General features: G+C 47.9%; 1 protein-coding gene across 3 annotated transcripts in view; it reads left to right on the forward strand.

Annotated features, from left to right (window-relative positions):
- Nucleotides 1–20,391, forward strand: part of TRAF3 (TNF receptor associated factor 3) — a 139,268-nt gene that overhangs the window by 111,192 nt on the left and 7,685 nt on the right. For 2 of the 3 annotated variants that reach the window (XM_025392782.1, XM_025392781.1), the window contains exons 6-10: nt 2,173–2,253; nt 5,841–5,915; nt 7,635–7,727; nt 14,364–14,504; nt 19,940–20,114. In XM_025392782.1, coding sequence (XP_025248567.1) covers nt 2,173–2,253; nt 5,841–5,915; nt 7,635–7,727; nt 14,364–14,504; nt 19,940–20,114 — 565 coding nt within the window. The remainder of the gene's footprint in view (nt 1–2,172; nt 2,254–5,840; nt 5,916–7,634; nt 7,728–14,363; nt 14,505–19,939; nt 20,115–20,391) is intronic. The other variant, XM_025392784.1, reaches the window with a different exon arrangement.

The following is a 20,391-nucleotide window of genomic DNA, read 5'->3' on the forward strand; positions in this document are numbered from 1 at the left end:
TATTTTCCTTTGGCTGCTGTAACAAAGTAATCCCAAGTTGGTGGCTTGCAAAAACAAATTTATCCTGTCATAGTTCTGGATCTGGAAATGCAAAACCAAGGCCCTGCTGTCTCTGACAACTGTAGGGAAGAAGGCTTTCCTGCCCCTGTCAGTTTCTGGAGCCACCAGCAGTCCTTGGCCTTCCTTGGCTCATGGCTGCACCGCTCCGACCTCTGCCCCCATGTTCACGTGCCGTGTTCCTAGTGCCTGTGCCCACCTCTTCTAAGGGTGGCACTCTTTATATTTAGGGTCTGCCCCATGCCAGGGTGTCTTCATCTTAACTGATGACATCTTCAGAAATCTTTTTTTTAAATAAGGTCACATTCTGAGGTTCCAGATAGACGTGAATTTTGTAGGACATTATTCAACTCACTGTAGTGGTCAAAAGCTGTGAAAAGGCAGTTCACAGGAAAAGAAATAGAAATGATTAATATCAAAAATATGCTTAAGACTGGGCGCAGTGGCTCACACCTGTAATCCCAGCACTTTGGGAGGCCAAGGTGGGTGGATCATTTGAGGTCAGGAGTTCAAGACCAGCCTGGCCAACTCGCCAACACGGTGAAACCCCTCCTCTACTAAAAATACAAAAAATTAGCTGGGTATGGTGACATGCACCTGTAGTCCCAGCTCCTCCGGAGGCTGAGGTAGGAGAATTGCTTGAACCCAGGAGGCGGAGGTTGCTGTGAGGCGAGATCACACCACTGCACTTCAACTTGGGCAACAGAGTGAGACTCCGTCTTGAAACACACACACATACACACACACACACACATATATATATAATGTGCTTAACCACACATTACTAAAGAATTGCAGGTCCCACTTACGCCATTTTTTTACCTATCAGATTGCCAAAGATTGTGCGATAGAATTGGCAAGGGTGTGGAAACATGCATCCCCATGATACTGGGAGTGTAGATTGGTGTGGGCTTGTTGGAAGTTCAACACAGAAAGATATTGATTGGCCTCCTCTTCCCTGGCCACAGTGCTGCCCTCCACCCCCTTCTTCCTCAGCCTCCCTGCCCTGAGCCCCATCCCTATTCTGCCACAGAACCACCGTGGGTGCCTGCAGAGTGGGGCCTTAGAAACCTGCGGAGGAAAGCAAGCTCCTGGGGGAGAGGAGCAACTACGTTTTGAGGACGAGCTTCCCTCGAGTGGGCTGCTGCCTTCCTCGGCCCTCAGACCCGCCAGTCAGACTCTGGCTTTCAGCAAATGCCTCCCCAATTCCTTCAGTGGAACAGCAACATAACTGAAGGCCAAAAGAGGACCTGAAAAGATGGATGGGGGGAGGATTGAGGCATCCCATGGCCACTGGGAAGCCGCTGCCACAGTCTTCCTGCTCAGCAGGGACTGTTCAGCATGGCTCCATCTCTGGCTCTGCCTCGTTAGTCTCTCCCCAGGGGCCCTGCAGTTGATTTCCTTGTGGGGAGTCCTTGCCCTTGCTCTGCTCGTGGACAGGCACCCAGCAGGTGCCCGTGGGATTGGGCTTAACAGTCGCCATCATCCAGCCTCAGCAAACATGAAGTGTGTGCTATTAGAGAAGGCCTAACCCAAAACTTATCCCAATTTTCCATGGACTAAAAATAATCTAGATTAAGGTTCTAGGTGAGTAATGTAAATACTCAGTAGGTCATGCTGCTCTCACGTACTTGGGAAGCATTATTTCCAGACTCCAAACTGAGAGGCCAAGGGAAACCCTCCGTCTCTCAACCAGCAGAGGCAGACACCAGCTGTGTCCCCAGCTCCGCTGTCCACCTGTGCTGTGAGTGCTATGTGAGTGGCCATGCCTCCCTGAGCATTGCACGTTAGGGGCTGTGTGAACCAGAAGCAGCTCTGGCACAGAGGAGACGTGCTAAGTGGAAGCCCTTGTGGCGAGGCCCCCACCAGCAGACTGTTCTGAGGCAAGCCGCCCTCACTGGTCAGATCTGACCAGATCTTTGGAGATACCTGTGATGTCCTGAGACACTCACACTCTGTGACAATAATGACTCAGCCGTACGTAACGTGAGTGCCGTAGCTTAGGGGACAGTGATGGTGAGCAGAGCCATTCCTGGGGGCCCCGTTGGGATCTCAGCGGGACTGAAGGAAGACAGGTTGTATGTTTAAAGTTGACAGTACTTTCTCTCTCTGTAGAAACATGAGGACACCGACTGTCCCTGCGTGGTGGTATCCTGCCCTCACAAATGCAGCGTCCAGACTCTCCTGAGGAGCGAGGTAGGGGCGGCCGGGCCCGGCCGGGAGCCTGTGAAGCCCTCAGGGCTGCGTGCCTGGGTCCCCTTCCCTGCATAGCCAAAGCCTCACGTTTTCCCGGTTCATGAGAGTCATGTGTATAGCCAGAAAAATAAAAACCGCAGCAAAAAGCCTTACACCATTTTTTGGAAGTCAGAAGCAAGCAGTCAAAAGCTACGGTGTAGGGTCGGGTGCAGTGGCTCACACCTGTAATCCCAGCACTTTTGGAGGCCTCGGCGGGTGGGTCACCTGAGATCAGGAGTTCAAAACCAGACTGGCCAACATGCTGAAACCTCGTCTCTGCTAAAAATATAAAAACTAGCCGGGCGTGGTGGTGCACACCTGTAATCCCAGCTATTCAGGAGTCTAAGGCAGGAGAATCATTTGAACCCAGGAGGCGGAGGTTGCACTGAGCCGAGATCGCACTACTGCACTCCAGCCTGGGCAACAAGAGCGAAACTCCATCTCAAAAACAAAACAAAACAAAACTACAGTGTGGTAAATTCAGAGCAAAGATTGTGAAGCATTAAGAAAATGGGAATATTTTATATACAGTACAAGCAAAGGTGACAAGGGGTTTTTAAAGCAATTTTAACTCTATAGAATAGTAATTGCTGTTAGATATCTCAAGAACATGAATTAGAGACACTTCAGAACCATTTTGCTCACACATGCTGGGTGGAGGACAGCTCCCACATTTTAGGGCCTCCAGAAGGGCCCCGCGTGGCCTCCCCCAAGGGTTGCGCGTCTCACATTGCCCTTGGCACTCTCTTTGAGATAGGTAGATTTTGCATTGACTTCACTTGATCAGGATATGTCCAGTTGGGAAAATTTCAAGGATTCTTAATGTTTCTGCATCTGTCCTTACCTGGAGCTCCTTTAGTTAGTATTCTGGGAGTCATCTGGGGCTACCCTGGGCTCCCTGGATGTGTGGTACCCTGATCTAAGGAGCCGGCTCACCTGCTCACCTCAGCATTTTTCAACAGACTGAAATTTTATTAATAGATACAGGGTAGCAGCAGGAATAACTAGCCTCGCATGCCCCTGACTGAGCAAGAGGGCCCATGTGGGGCTAGGGTCAGGGACTTGGGGTACAGGAGGGCCCAGAGAGCCACTCTCCCCCAAGGTGTGCCCTCCCAGGACCTTGAAGCTGAGGGTCAGGGCACAGTCTCGCCTGATGACAGTGGCCTCTGGGCCCTGAATGTGCCCCTGGGAGGAACTGGGGAAAAATACATGTAAATTATTGCCACAACTGGACGATCCTCTGTTAATGTTTAAAGAGTGCGTGCTGTTGAAATAATTTTTTTTTTTTGAGACGGAGTCTTGCTCTGTCGCCCAGGCTGGAGTGCAGTGGCCGGATCTCAGCTCACTGCAAGCTCTGCCTCCTGGCTTTACGCCATTCTCCTGCCTCAGCCTCCTGAGTAGCTGGGACTACAGGCGCCCGCCGCCACGCTTGGCTAATTTTTTGTATTTTTTGTAGAGATGGGGTTTCACCAAGTTAGGATGGTCTCGATCTCCTGACCTCGTGATCCGCCTGCCTCAGCCTCCTAAAGTGGTGGGATTACAGGTGTGAGCCACTGCACCCAGCCAATTATTTATTTATTTATTTTATTTTTAGTTTTGTTATTTATTTTTATTTTTTATTTTCTTTTTGAGATGGAGTCTCGCTCTGTCGCCCAGGCTGGAGTGCAGTGGCGTGATCTCTGCTCACTGCAAGCTCCGCCACCTCCCGGGTTAATGCCATTCTCCTGCCTCAATCTCCCTAGAAGCTGAGACTACAGGCGCCCGCCACCATGCCTGGCTAATTTTTTTGTATTTTCAGTAGAGACAGGGTTTCACCGTGTTCGCCAGGATGGTCTCGATCTCCTGATCTCGTGATCCGCCCGCCTCGGCCTCCCAAAGTGCTGGGATTACAGGCGTGAGCCACCACACCCGGCCAATTATTTTTTTAAAACATTGTTAAACCTGCATCTCTGTTGGGTTTCTGATGAAAGATGCTATTGAGCTATAGGTTATTCCTGCCCCTATTCCAGAGCTCCTGTAGATTCCCTAAGACTCAGAATACTGATAATAAAACCAATTTAGAAAAAGGTCCAACACCGAATTTATTCTAGTACACTGAAAATAACATGCATCAAGCCCAGTGTGTCCCTGGTTTAACATGTAATAGTGTTGACATGCAGGTTTGTTATTGCAGTAATGACACTGGAAGAATACATTCTAAGTTTTTAAATTAACTTTGTTCTGCACAGTCTTCACACTGCGTTTCCCTGCCAGTCACCTGTCACGTGCCTTGTAGGCGCTTCCTGCAGGGACAGCCGATCTGGGTTCCAAGGAGCAGCAAGGGCATCAGGCTGCCAGGTTCCTACCACCTTGACTCTGCCCTGGCTCTGAGACCTTCCTTGAAGGTTAACCCTAGCGGTGGCCACATGGGCCCCTCAGTCCCTGCCCCTCCTCCTTAGCTTTCGCAGCAGGGATCCATTTTCCCCTCTGTTGTAAATATCCACCTAGAGGGAAGGACCGCCTTTGTCCTGGTAGACTGAGAAGTTGTAGAACTTAGCTGCATCCTCCAGGAGGACGTGCTTTGTGAGGCCTTGGGAACACATGCGTGCTGGCACACAGAAAGACACCTTCCAGCTGCTGCACCCACACACCCTCCTCCCAAGGAGAGTCTGTGTTCTGTGAAGATCTATCCCTAGAGTTTCCTGATGGGAATTTCTTCAATAAAAGGCAAAACTTCTGCTCAGTCTTGGGGCATGATAAAGAAAAAAAAAGACCAAACTATACCTCATTTGTATTAGCCTAACTCCTTAAAATGTAATCTTTTCCATTCCCTTTTCTCTTGTTAGGGCATCATAAGTGATTTTTATTTGATGACTCACCAGCATTTGAGCTGAGCAAGGGACTTTTTTCTTGCAAAATGAGTTATCTGCTCCCAGCCCCACCTAAATTTCCTGCCATCAATTAGAGGTGACAGTATTAAGATTCTATTGCTAGACTGATCTTAGAGGTCTTTGAAAAGCTACCTGAGTTTCTGGCCCTTACAGAGGGAAAAAGTCTTTTCAGATGAAGGAAAAACTCATCTGCACTTATCTCAAGTATTATGAGTAATGGTATATTGTGTAAGCTTGCTTTGAAAATATATTTATTTTTGTGTACCGTATATTAGGTGTGTGACCCAGTTGCATTCTGAATGCTTTCTATTTTTTTGTGTTTTCATGCAATTTTTGTTTATGGTCTTTAAATGTGCATTTCAGTTTATGTTTTTTCTTTCTTTTTTAAATTCTGGCACTACAGATGGCATGTCACATTTTGAACAATTTGTTCTAAAGAAACTACAAGTTTAAGAAATGTTATAGTAAATGTATTCTTGTATATTGGCGTATATGTGTATACACGTGACTAGACCGTATATTTACTGCATAAAATTCTAGGCAGAGATGATATATACACACCTGTAGCGATAAACACCATTCTTAATAGTACAGCCCAGATGCTATCTGTGCCCTAATATGTTTGAACATTTTCATGCAAACGTTTGTGCCACAACTCACGTCTCTTTCCCGTTGCAGTTGAGTGCACACTTGTCAGAGTGTGTCAATGCCCCCAGCACCTGTAGTTTTAAGCGCTATGGCTGCGTTTTTCAGGTCAGTATCCGACATTTGTCCTTCCCAGTCACTGACATTCTGCCATGAGAGAAAGTTATTATATTAACATTTTAACATGCAAGCTCTGGACTCCTTATTCTTCGTCATGAAACTGAAACACCCTGTTGCCTAGGTGACGAAAGCCACGTGCAGCAGGCGGGATGCTCGCTTTCCAGTTGGTGGTGTTTTGAGACTGCAGGGAGACACTGCGCTGAGGTGGAAGTTAATACATTAAGAGAAGTGCTACATCCAAACCAGCTAGTAACGCAACAGACAGGCTTGACGTTTGGTGGGGTTTTCAGATAGATTGTTACGGAAATTTTCGCTGTTACCTGAATATAAGCGAATATCAAACTGAGCATAGTTTCAACAGCGTGTGTGTCAGTACACAGCCATAATGATCACACACGTGTGTATCCATAAATGCATTTGATATACATGTCTGTGCTGACTCTGACCCCAGCTGGGGACAGACGCAAAATGGAGCACAGCTCATAGAGAGCATACCTCCCAGAGAACAGCGTGGGGAGGGCGTCTCTGCTGCTGCCACACATGTAGTGTGAGAAATCTGCATCTGGTGTTTTGTTGTTGTTTATTTTTTAACACATCTGAGATTGCTAGTGAATGGAACCAAGTTTTCATTTAAATATATGTATCTTTAAAACTATCAAGAGGCAGTATATGTTACAATTACAGTATTTTATATTTTACGTAGCACCAATACATTATTATGAAGTCAGTACAGAGAGATTGGCATCTTAGTATTTTCTGAGGAAGAGAACAGCCAAAGAGTAAGAATGACTGTGCCTTCCTTTGCTTTAGTCTCTAGCAAGACTGAGCCTCCCCTGTTCTGTCGTACGTAGTATCATTCATTCTCTCTGTGTATGTGTATATATATGTTTATATATTGCAACACTTATATCAACATATATATATGAATATTCTATGTACAGAGTATATGTTTTGGAGATCATTAAAATGCTTTCTGTGGCTTCTTAATTTTCTAATAGCAAAACAAATTATATTTCAGACAAATTATTTCCTTAAATGTATGAAGTACAATTACATGTGCTTATTCCTGACTCTAAAATGGTCTACATCTTATGTACTCTGTAGATTGTATTTGTTTTGTATGTAACTTTTCTAAGAATACTAGAATGGTGAAGAGCAATACATCTTTGGATACAGTGTATTTGAACTAATAAATTAATACTTTAGTAAATTCTTTTGAATCCTGCTTTGCTTACATGTTTACTAGACTGTTGTCTAGTAAAGTTGTGGCAGTATCTTGCCACAACTATGGGTATCTAAACATTTTCCACTTATACTACATTTTAATGAGAAAAATAGTTTATAATAGATCAAGAATGAGTTTAAAATTTAATTTCTTGATGTTACAAGTGTCAACCCTTGATAAGAAGCCACTTGAGATGAGCTGGAGGGATGAGGAGATAACCCTGAGATGCTCACTGTGGCACTGCAGGGTGCTGGCTCTGCTGGCTCACTGTGGCATTGAAGGGTGCTGGCCTCCTCACCTGCACGCAGTAGCCAGGTGGCCCTGAGCACAGCCCTCCTTAGGCGCAGAGATTCCCTGTTCATTTGATGCAAACAGGTCTCCCCTCTTTGTGTTTAGTGCTGCTTTTAGGGTTGTATGTTAGCCTTTCTGCCCTTTGGAATGCAGCGAGGTTCGCTGAATGCCTCACATCTTTGCTCTCGCAGGGGACAAACCAGCAGATCAAGGCCCACGAGGCCAGCTCCGCCGTGCAGCACGTCAACCTGCTGAAGGAGTGGAGCAACTCGCTCGAAAAGAAGGTGGGCTGCACACTTTCCTGCTGCTATGGGATTTATATCATCTCTGCAGATTATTTAAAGACAGAACCTTTTTATAGTTATTAATGGGTTTTGGATAAAAAACCATATCAAGAGATTGTCAAAAAAACTCTGTGTGTTCTTGAGCTTATAAATGAAGGTGTTTTATTTTTGTTCTTTGTTTTTTAATTGCCAAACAAGTGTGAAGTGCTTTTTTAAAGTCAATCACATTGTGATTTTTTTAGCATCCATCCAGCACAGAGATGATCAGATGCCCAGTCCCCACCCTGCTGGTTTTTTTTGTAAGCAAAGTTCTGTTGGAAGACAGCCATCCTTACTCGCTCTGTGTTGTCTGTGGCTTCTTTCGCTCGAAAGCAGCAGAGTTAGAGATTGTGGGGACTGTACAGCTTGAGATATTGACTACTTAGCTCTTTATAGAATAAGTTTGCCAGCCCTGACCTGGGTGGTTACCCCTCTAAATGTGTTACACTTCTGTGTCTTTTACAAGAGACAAACAGGAGAAAATATTTGATATGACTACAATTGATTTTGTCATTTAACACCTTGTGAAACTTGGTGCGCTCTCCACATAGATGGGACCACTTCCCGAAAAGACTCACTCTCCCATGCTGTTTTTTTCTTTCTTTCTTTCTTTTTTTTTTTTTTTTGAGACAGAGTTTTGCTCTTGTAGCCCAGGCTGGAGTGCAATGGCACGATCTCCGTTCACTGCAACCTCTGCCTCCCGGGTTCAAGCAATTCTCCTGCCTCAGCTTCCCGAGTAGCTGGTATTACAGGTGCGCACCACCATACCCAGCTAATTTTTGTATTTTTGTAGAGACGGGGTTTTGCCATGTCGGTCAGGCTGGTCTCAAACTCCCGACCTCAGGTGATCTGCCCACCTCAGCCTCCCAAAGTGCTGGGATTACAGGTATGGGCCACCGTGCCCAGCCTCCATGCTGTTCTTGAGAGACCTTCATTGCAGGCCTGTAGATGCAGGAGCAAGCACCTTCCTGCAATAATGCTAGTTCTCAGTGGAGTTTGTTCTGTGATGTTCAGCTCAGCGGGGCCTTCTTCTTATCGTGAGAAGATGAAAACCTCTAAGAATTGATAGAGAAGAAGTTGTTGTAGGATCTACCATTGTGGCTTAATTACAAAAATATAAACAATTCAATATTCAACAAACATGTATTGAGAACTTGTAATAGGAGGACACTAAGGTGAATTAGAACAGCCAATGGAGTTGACATTTGAGTTTCGTAAAGATTTGAATGTCTTGTTTCCAGTGTTAAATCCCAGCAATTTAAAATGTAAATATACTGCAAGGAGTCTAAAATTTTAAATCAAAATATTTCCCTTTAACCTGCCTTAAGAGAGTTTTTCATCTAAATGCTTGAGCTGAGGTTGAGAAGCAGTGGAAGGATTGGCGTCCTGTGCACACACATGGAGCAGAACAATGCTGATAGGCAGCAATGCAGAACTCATATTTGCAGAATCCTGGAGATCTTCTTGTGAGCATAGAGCATTTGCTCTGAGTTCAACGGTGGTTTACCTAGGAATCTTTTTTCCCTCTTTTTGAAGCTGGCATTTTGTTTCTGTCTTTTCAAAATTGTAGGCATAGATCATAAGGCTTCTTACCTCTCATAGATGCTGTGTTTCTCATTTAGAAGGTTCTTCGTTTCAATTTAAGGATAGGCTTTGTGGGCCGGGCGTGGTGGCTCATGCCTGTAATCCTAGCACTTTGGGAGGCCAAAGTGGGTGGATCACGAGGTCAGGAGATTGAGACCATCCTGGCTAACACGGTGAAACCCCGTCTCTACTAAAAATACAAAAAAAAAAAAAAATTAGCCGGGCGTGGTGGCGGGCGCCTATAGTCCCAGCTACTTGGGAGGCTAAGGCAAGAGAATGGCGTGAACCCAGGAGGCAGAGCTTGCAGTGAGCCGAGATGGTGCCACTGCACTTCAGCCTGGGCGACAGAGTGAGACTCCGTCTCAAAAAGAAAAAAAAGAAAAGGATAGGCTTTGTGGCTGGGCGTGGTGGCTCATGCCTGTAATCCCAGCACTTTGGGAGGCCGAGGCAGGCAGATCACCTGAGGTTGGGAGTTCAAGACCAGCTTGACCAACATGGAGAAACCCCATCTCTAACAACAAAAAAAATTCAAAAATTAGCCGGACATGGTGGCGGGCGCCTGTAGTCCCAGCTACTTGGGAGGCTGAGGCAGGAGAGTTGCTTGAACCCGAGAAATGGAGTTTGCAGTGAGCCAAGATCTCGCCACTGCACTCCAGCCTGGGCGACAGAATGCGACTGTCTCAAAAAAAAAAAAAAAAAGAATGTTACCACTGAGTTAGATACACAGTAGTTGAACAGGTCTGCAGCACGGGGTTATCCAGCAGGATGGTTGTGGACTATGCTGTCATCTGGCAGCCTTTCAAGGCCGAGTCCCTGTGAGGATTCGGCTCCTTCCTTTCCATTCTGTGCTCTTTTCCCCACTGAAAATGAATGGTTTGCATCATTGGAAACCCCAGGACATACCAGAGCAGCCCGCCCACACACAGTGCAGCAGTTTCTCACTCTGTGAATGCCTCATGTGTTTAAACTATCTCCAGCCAAGTCACGGTGGAAGCCCCGAGAGTGCAGGATGCACAGCTGTGCACTGCCTTCTTGGACGTTGCCAAAGGACTGATACCTCCTGGACTCTGCCCATCAGAGCAAACCCCCGCCCTGTTGTCAGGCCAGCCAAGCCTCGGCTCTGCACATTCTCATTGTGCTCATGAGAATGTGCATGGTGCCCTTCACTAGGTCCAAAAGCAAAGGCTGGACAAAGAGCAGCGATTTTATGTTTACTTACAATGGGAATTTATTTCTTATTATAGAATTATTCAGTTGGAATTTCTTAGAGTATTTTGTTCATCTGTCATAGAAAATAGAATGTTTGAGCTGGTTCAAAAAGACTGATCCTCAGCCAGGCACGGTGGCTCATGCCTGTAATCGTAGCACTTTGGGAGGCAGAGGCCGGCAGATTGCCTGAGCTTAGGAGTTCAAGACCAGCCTGGGCAACACTGTGAAACCCTGTCTCTACTAAAATACAAAAAATTAGCCGGGTGTGGCGGTGTGCGCCTGTAGTCCCAGCTACTCGGGAGGCTGAGGCTGGAGAATTGCTTGAACCCGGGAGGCAGAGGTTGCAGTGAGCCAAGATCACGCCAGCCTGGGCAACAGAGTAAGACTTGTCTCCAAAAAAAAAAAAAAAACAGGCCATTCCTCACATTCGTAGGCAAACTAAAGAAAAACTGCAAAATGGACTTAAAAACACCCATTTTATATTTTAAGAAGGCTTAAATGGGAAATGTAAAGCCCCCCACCAAAGTGGGCTGGAGTAAAGGACGTTCTCAGTGCAAAGAACCTCGGACCTCCTGGGCAGGTGTTTCGCCGGCTCCTTGGAAACACACCTGCCAGGTGGACTTTCCCGTGCCTGCGGCATCTCCCTGTAGACGAGTGGAAGCAGTGATCTGCAGGACCTGGGAGTTGGATTCTTTGATTAAATAAATAAATAAATAGTTTAAATAAGGGAAGTCCTAAAGTGAAAGAAGTTGAGTTGGCCGGGCGCGGTGGCTCAAGCCTGTAATCCCAGCACTTTGGGAAGCCAAGGCAGGAGGATTGCTTGAACCCAGGAGTCCAAGATCAACCTGGGCAACATGATGAAACCTTGTCTCTACAAAAAATTTAAAAATTAGCGGCTGGGCGCGGTGGCTCAAGCCTGTAATCCCAGCACTTTGGGAGGCCGAGACGGGCGGATCACGAGGTCAGGAGATCGAGACCATCCTGGCTAACACGGTGAAACCCCATCTCTACTAAAAAAATACAAAAAAACTAGCCGGGCGAGGTGGCGGGCACCTGTAGTCCCAGCTACTTGGGAGGCTGAGGCAGGAGAATGGCATGAACCCAGGAGGCGGAGCTTGCAGTGAGCCGAGATCCCGCCACTGCACTCCAACCTGGGTGACAGAGCAAGACTCCGTCTCAAAAAAAAAAAAAAAAAAAAAAAAAAGTTGAGTTTAGTGTGACATGACATGTGTTCATTGCTGTAAGTTGCTTCTGCTCATGCTCAACTGCTAGATTTGTTGGAGAGCAGTGGCGCAGTTATGGCTCACTGCAGCCTTGACCTCCCGGGCTCAAGTGGTTGCACCCAGCCTCACCGGTAGCTGGGACTGTAGGCGTTTGCACCACACCTGGCTAATTTTTGTTTTTTCTTTTTGTAGAGATGGGGTTTTGCCATGTTGTTGTCCAGGCTGGTTTTCAATTCCTTGGGCTCAAGTTGTCCGTCTGCCTCAGCCTTCCAAAGTGCTGAGACTACACGTGTGAGCCATGACAGCTGGCCTATTGACAATGTTTTGGAGACATTACTGGGATTTTTGTCAAAAGAGTTGGCATACATGTCATCTTTTTGCAGGGATATGAGAATAAAGAGTCTGAGAATTCTGTCCCGTGTTTGACAGATGGAAATGAATGAATTGTTACTTTCAGAGGGAGACAACCACCACGCGATGCTGCATATGGCCTGCTCCACATTCGTGCAGGTTGACCACTTGTAGGAGTTCGTGGACGTATGAGGCAAGGAAGGAAGGAAAGCCAAGTTTTGTGGAGTAAAATCCTAGGAAAGTGAAGTTATATTTTGCCCATGAGACATTGCAAGTTTTGTATTCCTTAGTAAATACATACTTGTTTTAAAATAAGATAGTGATTGCTTCAAAAGATGTCTCTTGACTTGGCCAACTGTGCCGAATATGAAAAGGACACCCGTCTTTAGGCTGGTTATCCTTTAGATGGACAGCATCAAGAGTCAGCTCTTTATCACATCTGGTTTTGTGCCGAGATGCCCTCAGGCCGTCACCTTTGTGACCATTGGTCCCCAGGCATTGGTGGTTTTAGAGTGTACATCGTTGGAGAGGCACACATCGCATCTGGCACAGAGCTTAGGGTCTTCTGGGGTGGAGACCACCACCCCAATGGATAGACAGAGACACCCGTTGGTAGATGGGGGGTCAAGATGCCCTTTGTAAAAATCTTGTGAGGAAGAAAGCCTCGTAGGAGTTACCCTTGAACTTTCATCTTTGAGACCCGGTGTTAATTTGTCTTTGGGAGCTAATTATCTTTCAGAAAGATTTGGAAAGGTCAGAGGTGGGGTTGGAAATGCTCACTCAGCAGGCCCTCCCTTCGGCTGACGTGGGTTGCAGAGGCTCTTCTGTGCTTCTGTGGAAGGGTATCCTCAGGTGTCAGTTATGCCTTCCCGTGTTGAGGGGGAGCAGACTGGCCCCAAGGGTGCAGCACCCATGTAATTTTTTGTATTCTCATCACGCTGTCATTTTGTTGGCACAGCTGTTGAAACTGCAGGGTGTGGCCCCTGGGTGGATGTGAAATAATTTAGTAGGTTGTGACCAGCATTGTTTATATTTATGGGGTACAGTGTAATGTTTTGGTATATATACATACACATTGCAGAATAGTTAAATCGAGCTAATTAACATATCTATCACGTCACTTCATTTAAAATCTCCCCCAGCAGTCTTGAAACACGTGTTAGTATGAATCAGTCACCATGCTGTTCAGTGGGCTCAAAAACATCCGTCCTTCTGTCTACCTGAGGCTGTGTGCCCTCTGCCCAGCAGCTCCACAAGCCCACCCCACCACCCACCTCCACCGCCCACCTCCACCAGCCCCGGTAACCCCCATTCCCTGCTTCTGTGAGCCTGACTTTTTTAGATCCCACGTCTAAATGAGAGTACATACTGTTTGCCTTTCTGTGCTTGGCTTATTTCACTTAGCATAGTGTTCTCCGGGGACTAGTATTTTCTTAAATGAAATGGAATAAAAGAAAAAATATCAGGGTGCATTGTAAATTATTAGGGCAAGTATGGCTTTATGACATCTGTTTTCAGGGATACCCACACACGTTGGTATAAATGGGGTGGTACATAAGCCTCTGTTTCTTACTATGTTTCCTGGTCAACAGTTGAAAAATACTCGGGTAAAAGATTTACTAGTTTTTAGCAAAAACTTGAAAAAGCATCTCATTTATTCTGAAATTCAATCAGCTGCTGCACTTTGCCTCACCCTAATTACTGGAAGAGATTCTGAGAAACACTGTTTATGGGATTCCCTGTTAAATTAGGACTGGCTGGGTGTGGTGACTTACACCTCTAATCCCAACCCTTTGAGAGGCTGAGGTAAGAGGATCACTTTAGGCCAGGAGTTTGAGACTAGCCTGGGCAACATAGCAAGACCCCAGCTCTAAAAAAAAATTTTTTTTTAAAGCCTAACCAGACATGGTGGCGGCATGTACCTGTAGGCCTAGCTACTCAAGAGGCTGAAGTGGGAGGATCACTTGAGCCCAGGAGGTCAAGGCTGCAGTGAGCTATGATTGCACCACTGCACTCCAGCCTGGGGACAGAGCAAGACCCTGTCTCTAGAGGGAAAAAAGAAAGAAAGAAAAGTACCAGGACTACCACTTTCTGTGTGAAGGGATTTTTTTCTTTGAAACTCTGTCAATAAGCTAACAGAAGGCCTATCTTGTGAAAATTTAATTTATATAGTTGTTAATTAATATGAAAACCACTTTTGGTTACATTAATTAAAGAATTTCTTTTTTAGGTTTCCTTGTTGCAGAATGAAAGTGTAGAAAAAAACAAGAGCATACAAAGTTTGCACAATCAGATATGTAGCTTTGAAATTGAAATTGAGAGACAAAAGGAAATGCTTCGAAATAATGAATCCAAAATCCTTCATTTACAGGTAAGAATCTTAGGACTGTGGCCAGATCAAAGGGTAGAGGAGCTTGCCTGTGTTCCCCTTCAGGGCTTAGCAAACTGCTTGAGCTGAGTCCTTGACCTTTGCAAGCAGAAAGGCAACTGATTTCTCTGGCCTAAGCGAAGGCTTAGAAAAGGCAGCTGGGCTAGCACAGGCCCAGCCTGGGAAGCTGCAGGTCAGCGTTTTCTTACTGCCTTTTCTCTGGAGAGCAAGCCTCCACCACTCTTCCATGCCTTTGATGCACTGTTGGAGAAATAAGATGCGAAGCCTGTATTTTTTAAATTAGTTGTTTTTATTGTTTAAGATTTCATATTGTTGATGAGTAGTGGCTATGTGCAAAGTCTCACTTCCTGCAGTGAGGTGCTGTGCAGCCCAGCTCCTCTGTTGTGAGCTTTCTAGTGACACGCGCTCACCCGCTGGGTTTCACTGTGGAGATCCACACGCACCTCCAGAAGAACAAACCAGTGAACCTTTGCCGCCCTGAATAGAAGCGACGATATAAAGGGGACTGATGAAATGTCGCTCCTCCTGTCTTCTGTCGTCACAGGTGTCTGTGAGGTGCTTGTTAATAGATGAACATTGTAGATGCTCTCTGCACATTCAGTTACTCGTGTGCGTTGGTGATAGTAATTCTCATGTGTGTGTCACACTGTGGAAGAATCACTCATGTCACTCAAGGGCCTGTAGTTACAGTGTGGCCCTACATTATCTGGAAGAGAAAATACTTCTAATAGCACAGAGTCATGGCATCTTTGAGAATGCCTTTTCTCTAATTTTTGACATTGGAGATGAGTCATAGAGACTTGAATTGCATAGAGATTTATTAAATTAATTTCTTTTTTATTATACTTTGTAGTTACCCAGAGAGAAAAGGAGAAAACACAATGAAACATTATGTTGTATTAAAAAAGGCACAAGTCATTAGCATTAAATCAAGCCACATAAAGTACAATGTTTCTTAAAACACCAAGCCTCCTGCTGGAAGCCCCCAGCATTTTGCTGAGGCCCCAGAGATGTGTCGGTCATCAGACTGGCCAAGGCGACTGGTCAGGCCACTGCTGCAGGGCCCTGGCCACCCTGTGGCCCGCCCGCACCTGCACTCCCTGGCAAGCAGCTCTGGCTATTCACGAGATCATTGCTGTGGTTGACCTGGGGCTCAGAGAGGCACTGGAAAGGCCAGGGAAATCACCTCTTAAAATAGCCACAACAGAAGGAAGAATGCACAAGTACTGGATTCATTTACAACAAAAAGTTAGAATATACGCAGTGATGTGTTGACGCCCCATCCCAAACCTCACATTTCCTCTGCGTTCCTCTTCAGTTTCTCCCCTTCCTGTCAGACATTCTCATTTACTTTACTTTTTAGTCGAGTTTAATCACTCTACGGTGTGTGATTTCTACTTGAAAACTTTTATGATTGGATGAACCAATGAAGCATAAGTCAGAAAGAAAAGGGAAACCAAGTTGCCAAGGCTGGAGAAGTTAGGATGGAGTGGTGACGGCAGTGGTCAGTGTCCCTTGACATGTGACGAGTAGGAGGCTGGGCGTGGCAGACAGCAGGTTGTGTTTAGAGAAGGGACTCAGAGCAGGCTGCCCGTGTCTGATTCCCCTGAGTGCAGGGATGTGGCCCTGCCTGAAACGTGTGAAAACTCTTCTCCATGTGACCCTTTGAGCAGGTGTGGTCTAAACAGAAGGTCCTTCCAACTGTGTGTTTTTTTTGAAAGGGGAAATTCAGTGTTACCTTTGGGATGACTGTGGGGTTGGTGGTCTTTAGCCAGGAGGATTCTGCGCTGTCCATCCTCAGGAAATGCTGATTGAAAGCCTTCTGATGCCCAGAGATGCTGGCCGTGTGGGAGCTGCACCCGACCAGGCCGTCCCTCTGCTGCTGCAGGCCCCGCCCACCCTCTTGAGTGGCAGCCCAGCCCAGCCGTGTTCCCCATTGTTTCATCCTCAGTGCCCTTCCGGTTGCCCCAGGAAGAGTTTATTGTAAAATCTTACTGTGGCCCAGAAAACCTCTGTGACTGGCCACCCCTCACCTTCCCAGCTTTGCCCCGCTCCCCGTGCTAAAGTGGACCAGCTTGTTGTTCCTTGAGAGGCTCCCTGCTGCTGCACAGATGTCTTTTTCTCCTGCTTCCTTTCCTGGCCAGCTCCAGGCACTCCTTCAGCAATGTTTGTGGACCACCTAGGTGATGAGGGCACACGTCACTTGGGGTCTTCCTCTTTCTTCCTTGTCTGATTCTCCAGTAGACCCTAAAGTCCTGGTGATGGCGGGAGTCAAAGTACAGAGGGCCCGATGGCCTGGCTGTGGCAGTGGGGGTGCAGGTAGGGGTCAAGGAGTGGAATTCGAGAGTGTCTTTGCTTTGCATGCCCGGGGAACAATGAGTTCTTAATATTTTACTTCTTAAATATCCTGTTTTTCTTTATTAAGAAGACAGCCTAGGCCGGGCACTGTGGCTCACGCTCATATTCCTAGCACTTTGGGAGGCTGATGCGGGTGGATCATGAGGTCAGGAGTTCGAGACCAGCCTGGCCAAGATGGCAAAACCTCGTCTCTACTAAAAATAGAAAAATTAGCCGGGTGCAGTGGCAGACATCTGTAACCCCAGCTACTCAGGAGGCTGAGGCAAGAGAATCGCTTGAACCCGGGAGGCAGAGGTTGCAGTGAGCAAAAATTGCACCATTGCACTCTGGCCTGGGCGACAGAACAAGACTCTGTCTCAAAAGAAAAAAAAAAAAAAGAAGAAGATAGCATAGGTGCGAGCATGACCCAGGCTTCTGGTGTCAGTGGACTAGATGAACTGGTGGTTCTTGCAGTCGGGGGTCCACAGGGCACATGCGGAGCAGTAGGCGCTGGGACAGAAGGGAGGGACATCCATCCATGCAGCCCTCACTCAGGCTGCAGGCACCACCGGGCTTCTCACAGTGCCGGGCTTGTGTGCCAGGGTCCCAGCAGCCTGAGAGTGGGGCCTCACAGCAGGTGACGCGGTTGCAGCCCTGGCGTGCAAGTGTGTGAGGCTCGTGGGCTGATGCTCCCTGAAGGCAAGCCTTCTGATTTGGATTGTTGGTGTGGAGCGCCGTCTGTCTCTCCAGCTCTGTGTCGGAGTCTTTTTTCTGTACAATTCCACACCTGCCCTTGAGGTTTATTTTTATAGAAGCTGCAGTGGCTGAGTGTAGACCGTCTTCAGGGATGAAATCATGTTGGCTGTGTTTTAGAGAACACTTTATGTGGCTCTGCATTCTGCTTTGAAATGGTGCCATTGATACAGATGAAGGGCCTGTTTGAAAAATAGCCCGAGTTCCCTTGCTGCTCACGGAGATACCTTTTCTTTAGTCGTGCTAGTCTATGCATGCGGTGCATACATGTTGTGTGTTCCTGACTTGGGGGCCCCTGCTGTGCAGGGGAGTCCTTGCTGGAGACTCCTGTTCTGTGCTCGAGGTCAGGCGTGCCCTTGCGTAGCACCGTCATGGGGGAGGGGTGGCTGGGCACCATCCCCCTCTTAACCTCAGGGACCTGAGGCTTAGCATGAGGCACAGCTTGTCCTGGGCCACCCTGCCTGGGACTCATGCTTCATTTCGGAGTTTGCTAAGTTACAAAGGGCATCTCTCAGACTTCTGTTGATGTTTTCATTAAGTTTCCCCTGCAACTCGCGAGCACCTGCCAGCTCAGTGCACGGTATCAGAAGGTAGAGATTCAAGAGGCTCCTGGTGCTCACTAGAGGAGCCGTGTGATTTGGATGTTCAGTGTCGTCAGTGGTATTGTCCCCCAGCAAATAGACTTGGTGAGCTAATTAAATATCCTTCTGAGCATGTACGATTGTGTAAACTAAAGGGGCAGGGACAGTGTCAGTTTAAAGGGACAATGACAGTGGAAAGAGGTGTTCGTTTCTTGGAAAGAACAGGAAGAATAACACTGCTTTTATACCCCAAAAGCCACCCAAACCTGTCATGTTTGTGTCTTCGTGGTTAATAACAGCCAGCAAAGGTGCTGAAACCTAGATGTTTAAAAATAGACTTCCAAAAGGAGAAGTGAATTCAGGGGGCCCTGGGACCCGCCCCGTGAGCACCCGGTGTGGCCGCAGCTTGTGAGGTGGCTCAGTCATTCCACAGCTTCACTGAGCACTAAACCCTCCAGCCCTCACAAGGATGTGCTTGAAAATGCACATCCTTTTTTGAAGTGAAAACCCTTTAAGTCCCTGGCTTCATCTCACAGGTGGGCATTCCAGCCCCTTAACACAGACTGGGCCACCAGGGCGGAGTACGGCTCCCACACCTCCAAGTAGTGACAAATACGAGCGGCCTGTGTGTTTTGGGAAATGGTTTCTGAATTAGTTAAATGAAGTAGCATAAAGTCAGGCCCGGTTGCTGGCAGCCTCACGTGTTCGGGGCAGGTTTCTGCGTTCCTGCCTCCCTCGCTGGGGCCTGGCAACCTGGGTGTGGAGCCGGTGGGGGAAGACCCCTGTGTCTGCAGCATCGGCCCACTGGGTTTCACCCAGGGCCTGAGGACATGCCCTGGGGCCCTTTCCTGCCACCATCCAGGTGGGAGGAGTGTGAGGAGTGGGAGTCTTCTCCTGGGAGGGTCATTCTGGGGCAGCCACAGAGACAGGGCTGTGCTTCTGCCCCAGACCCAGCAGCAGGGTAGGAGGTCTTTAGATGTTCCAAGGGAAGATGAGGGCACATGGGCACAATTCTGGCATCCTAAACCTGAGACCGTGTGGCAGCCATGCAGGGCCACTTGCCCCGTGGGACCTGCACTTACAGGGGTGAGGTTTCTCTGGGAAGCAGGGACCCTCCATACCTATGGCCCCCGAGGTATACGAGGGCTGCAGAAGAGATGTCCATGGGAGCCTTGTGGCCCTGCACAGGTGCTGTGGCCTGGGAGAAGAGCTGGGAGGAACACGTGGGAGTGTGAGGGTGAGGTTGGATCTAGGTGTCTGACAAGATTGCTGGTGTGGGGTTGACTGATGCCAGGGTGTGGGCATGTGAGAAACAGGCGGGCAGGTGGCACCAGTGCTGCTGTGAAACAGGGAAGCCTGGGCAGGGGCTGTGGGCAGCAGAAGCATGAGCTGCTGCCTGCCCCAGAGACAACGGAGACCTCTCCCCTGGTCTTCTGAACACTTGCCACCTGTCACTTCGCTTTCCTGGTGGCTCTCTGTTGACAAAGCAAGCTGACCTAGTGGAGCCTCCTGTTGTTTTCTTCCATCTGGCTTCACGTCACCTCGAGTGCTCCCTGCCGGCACAAGCACTTGTTCCCAGGGAGCTCCCAGGAGGGCCGATGCAGAGCCCCGCTCCTGGAGTCAGAGCCGCGGGTAGCAGGCCTCTGTGACTGTTCTGCTCCTAGCCCGTCTGTATTTGATGGGAGGCGGTGCAGCATTTTCCAAGTCCTAACTATGTTTTGCTTTTTAACACCTTTGGTTTGGAAGCGAGTGATAGACAGCCAAGCAGAGAAACTGAAGGAGCTCGACAAAGAGATCCGGCCCTTCCGGCAGAACTGGGAGGAAGCAGACAGCATGAAGAGCAGCGTGGAGTCCCTCCAGAACCGTGTGACCGAGCTGGAGAGCGTGGACAAGAGCGCGGGGCAAGTGGCTCGGAACACAGGTGAGTCAGGGGCCGGGGCTGGGCCAGCAGTGTGCATCTGGGCCCCAGGGGACTGCTGGGGCAGGGTCTGTGAGATGAGGGCTATGTTAGGTACATGCGCCTTAGAACAGTTCTTTCCAATTATGGGTAACACGCAGAGGTGTGATGACTTTCCTGCTGAAAGTCCCCCAGCAAAGACAAACGTTTCCCACACAGGCTTGTCCCCTCCATGTGAGGCCCTGTGTGGTGTAGAGAGTAGGGGCAGCTGCAGCCACGGGAAGCTACAAAGCCCTCCTGG

Source organism: Theropithecus gelada, chromosome 7b (genome assembly GCF_003255815.1).
Source record: "Theropithecus gelada isolate Dixy chromosome 7b, Tgel_1.0, whole genome shotgun sequence".
NCBI classification, from domain to species: domain Eukaryota; kingdom Metazoa; phylum Chordata; class Mammalia; order Primates; family Cercopithecidae; genus Theropithecus; species Theropithecus gelada.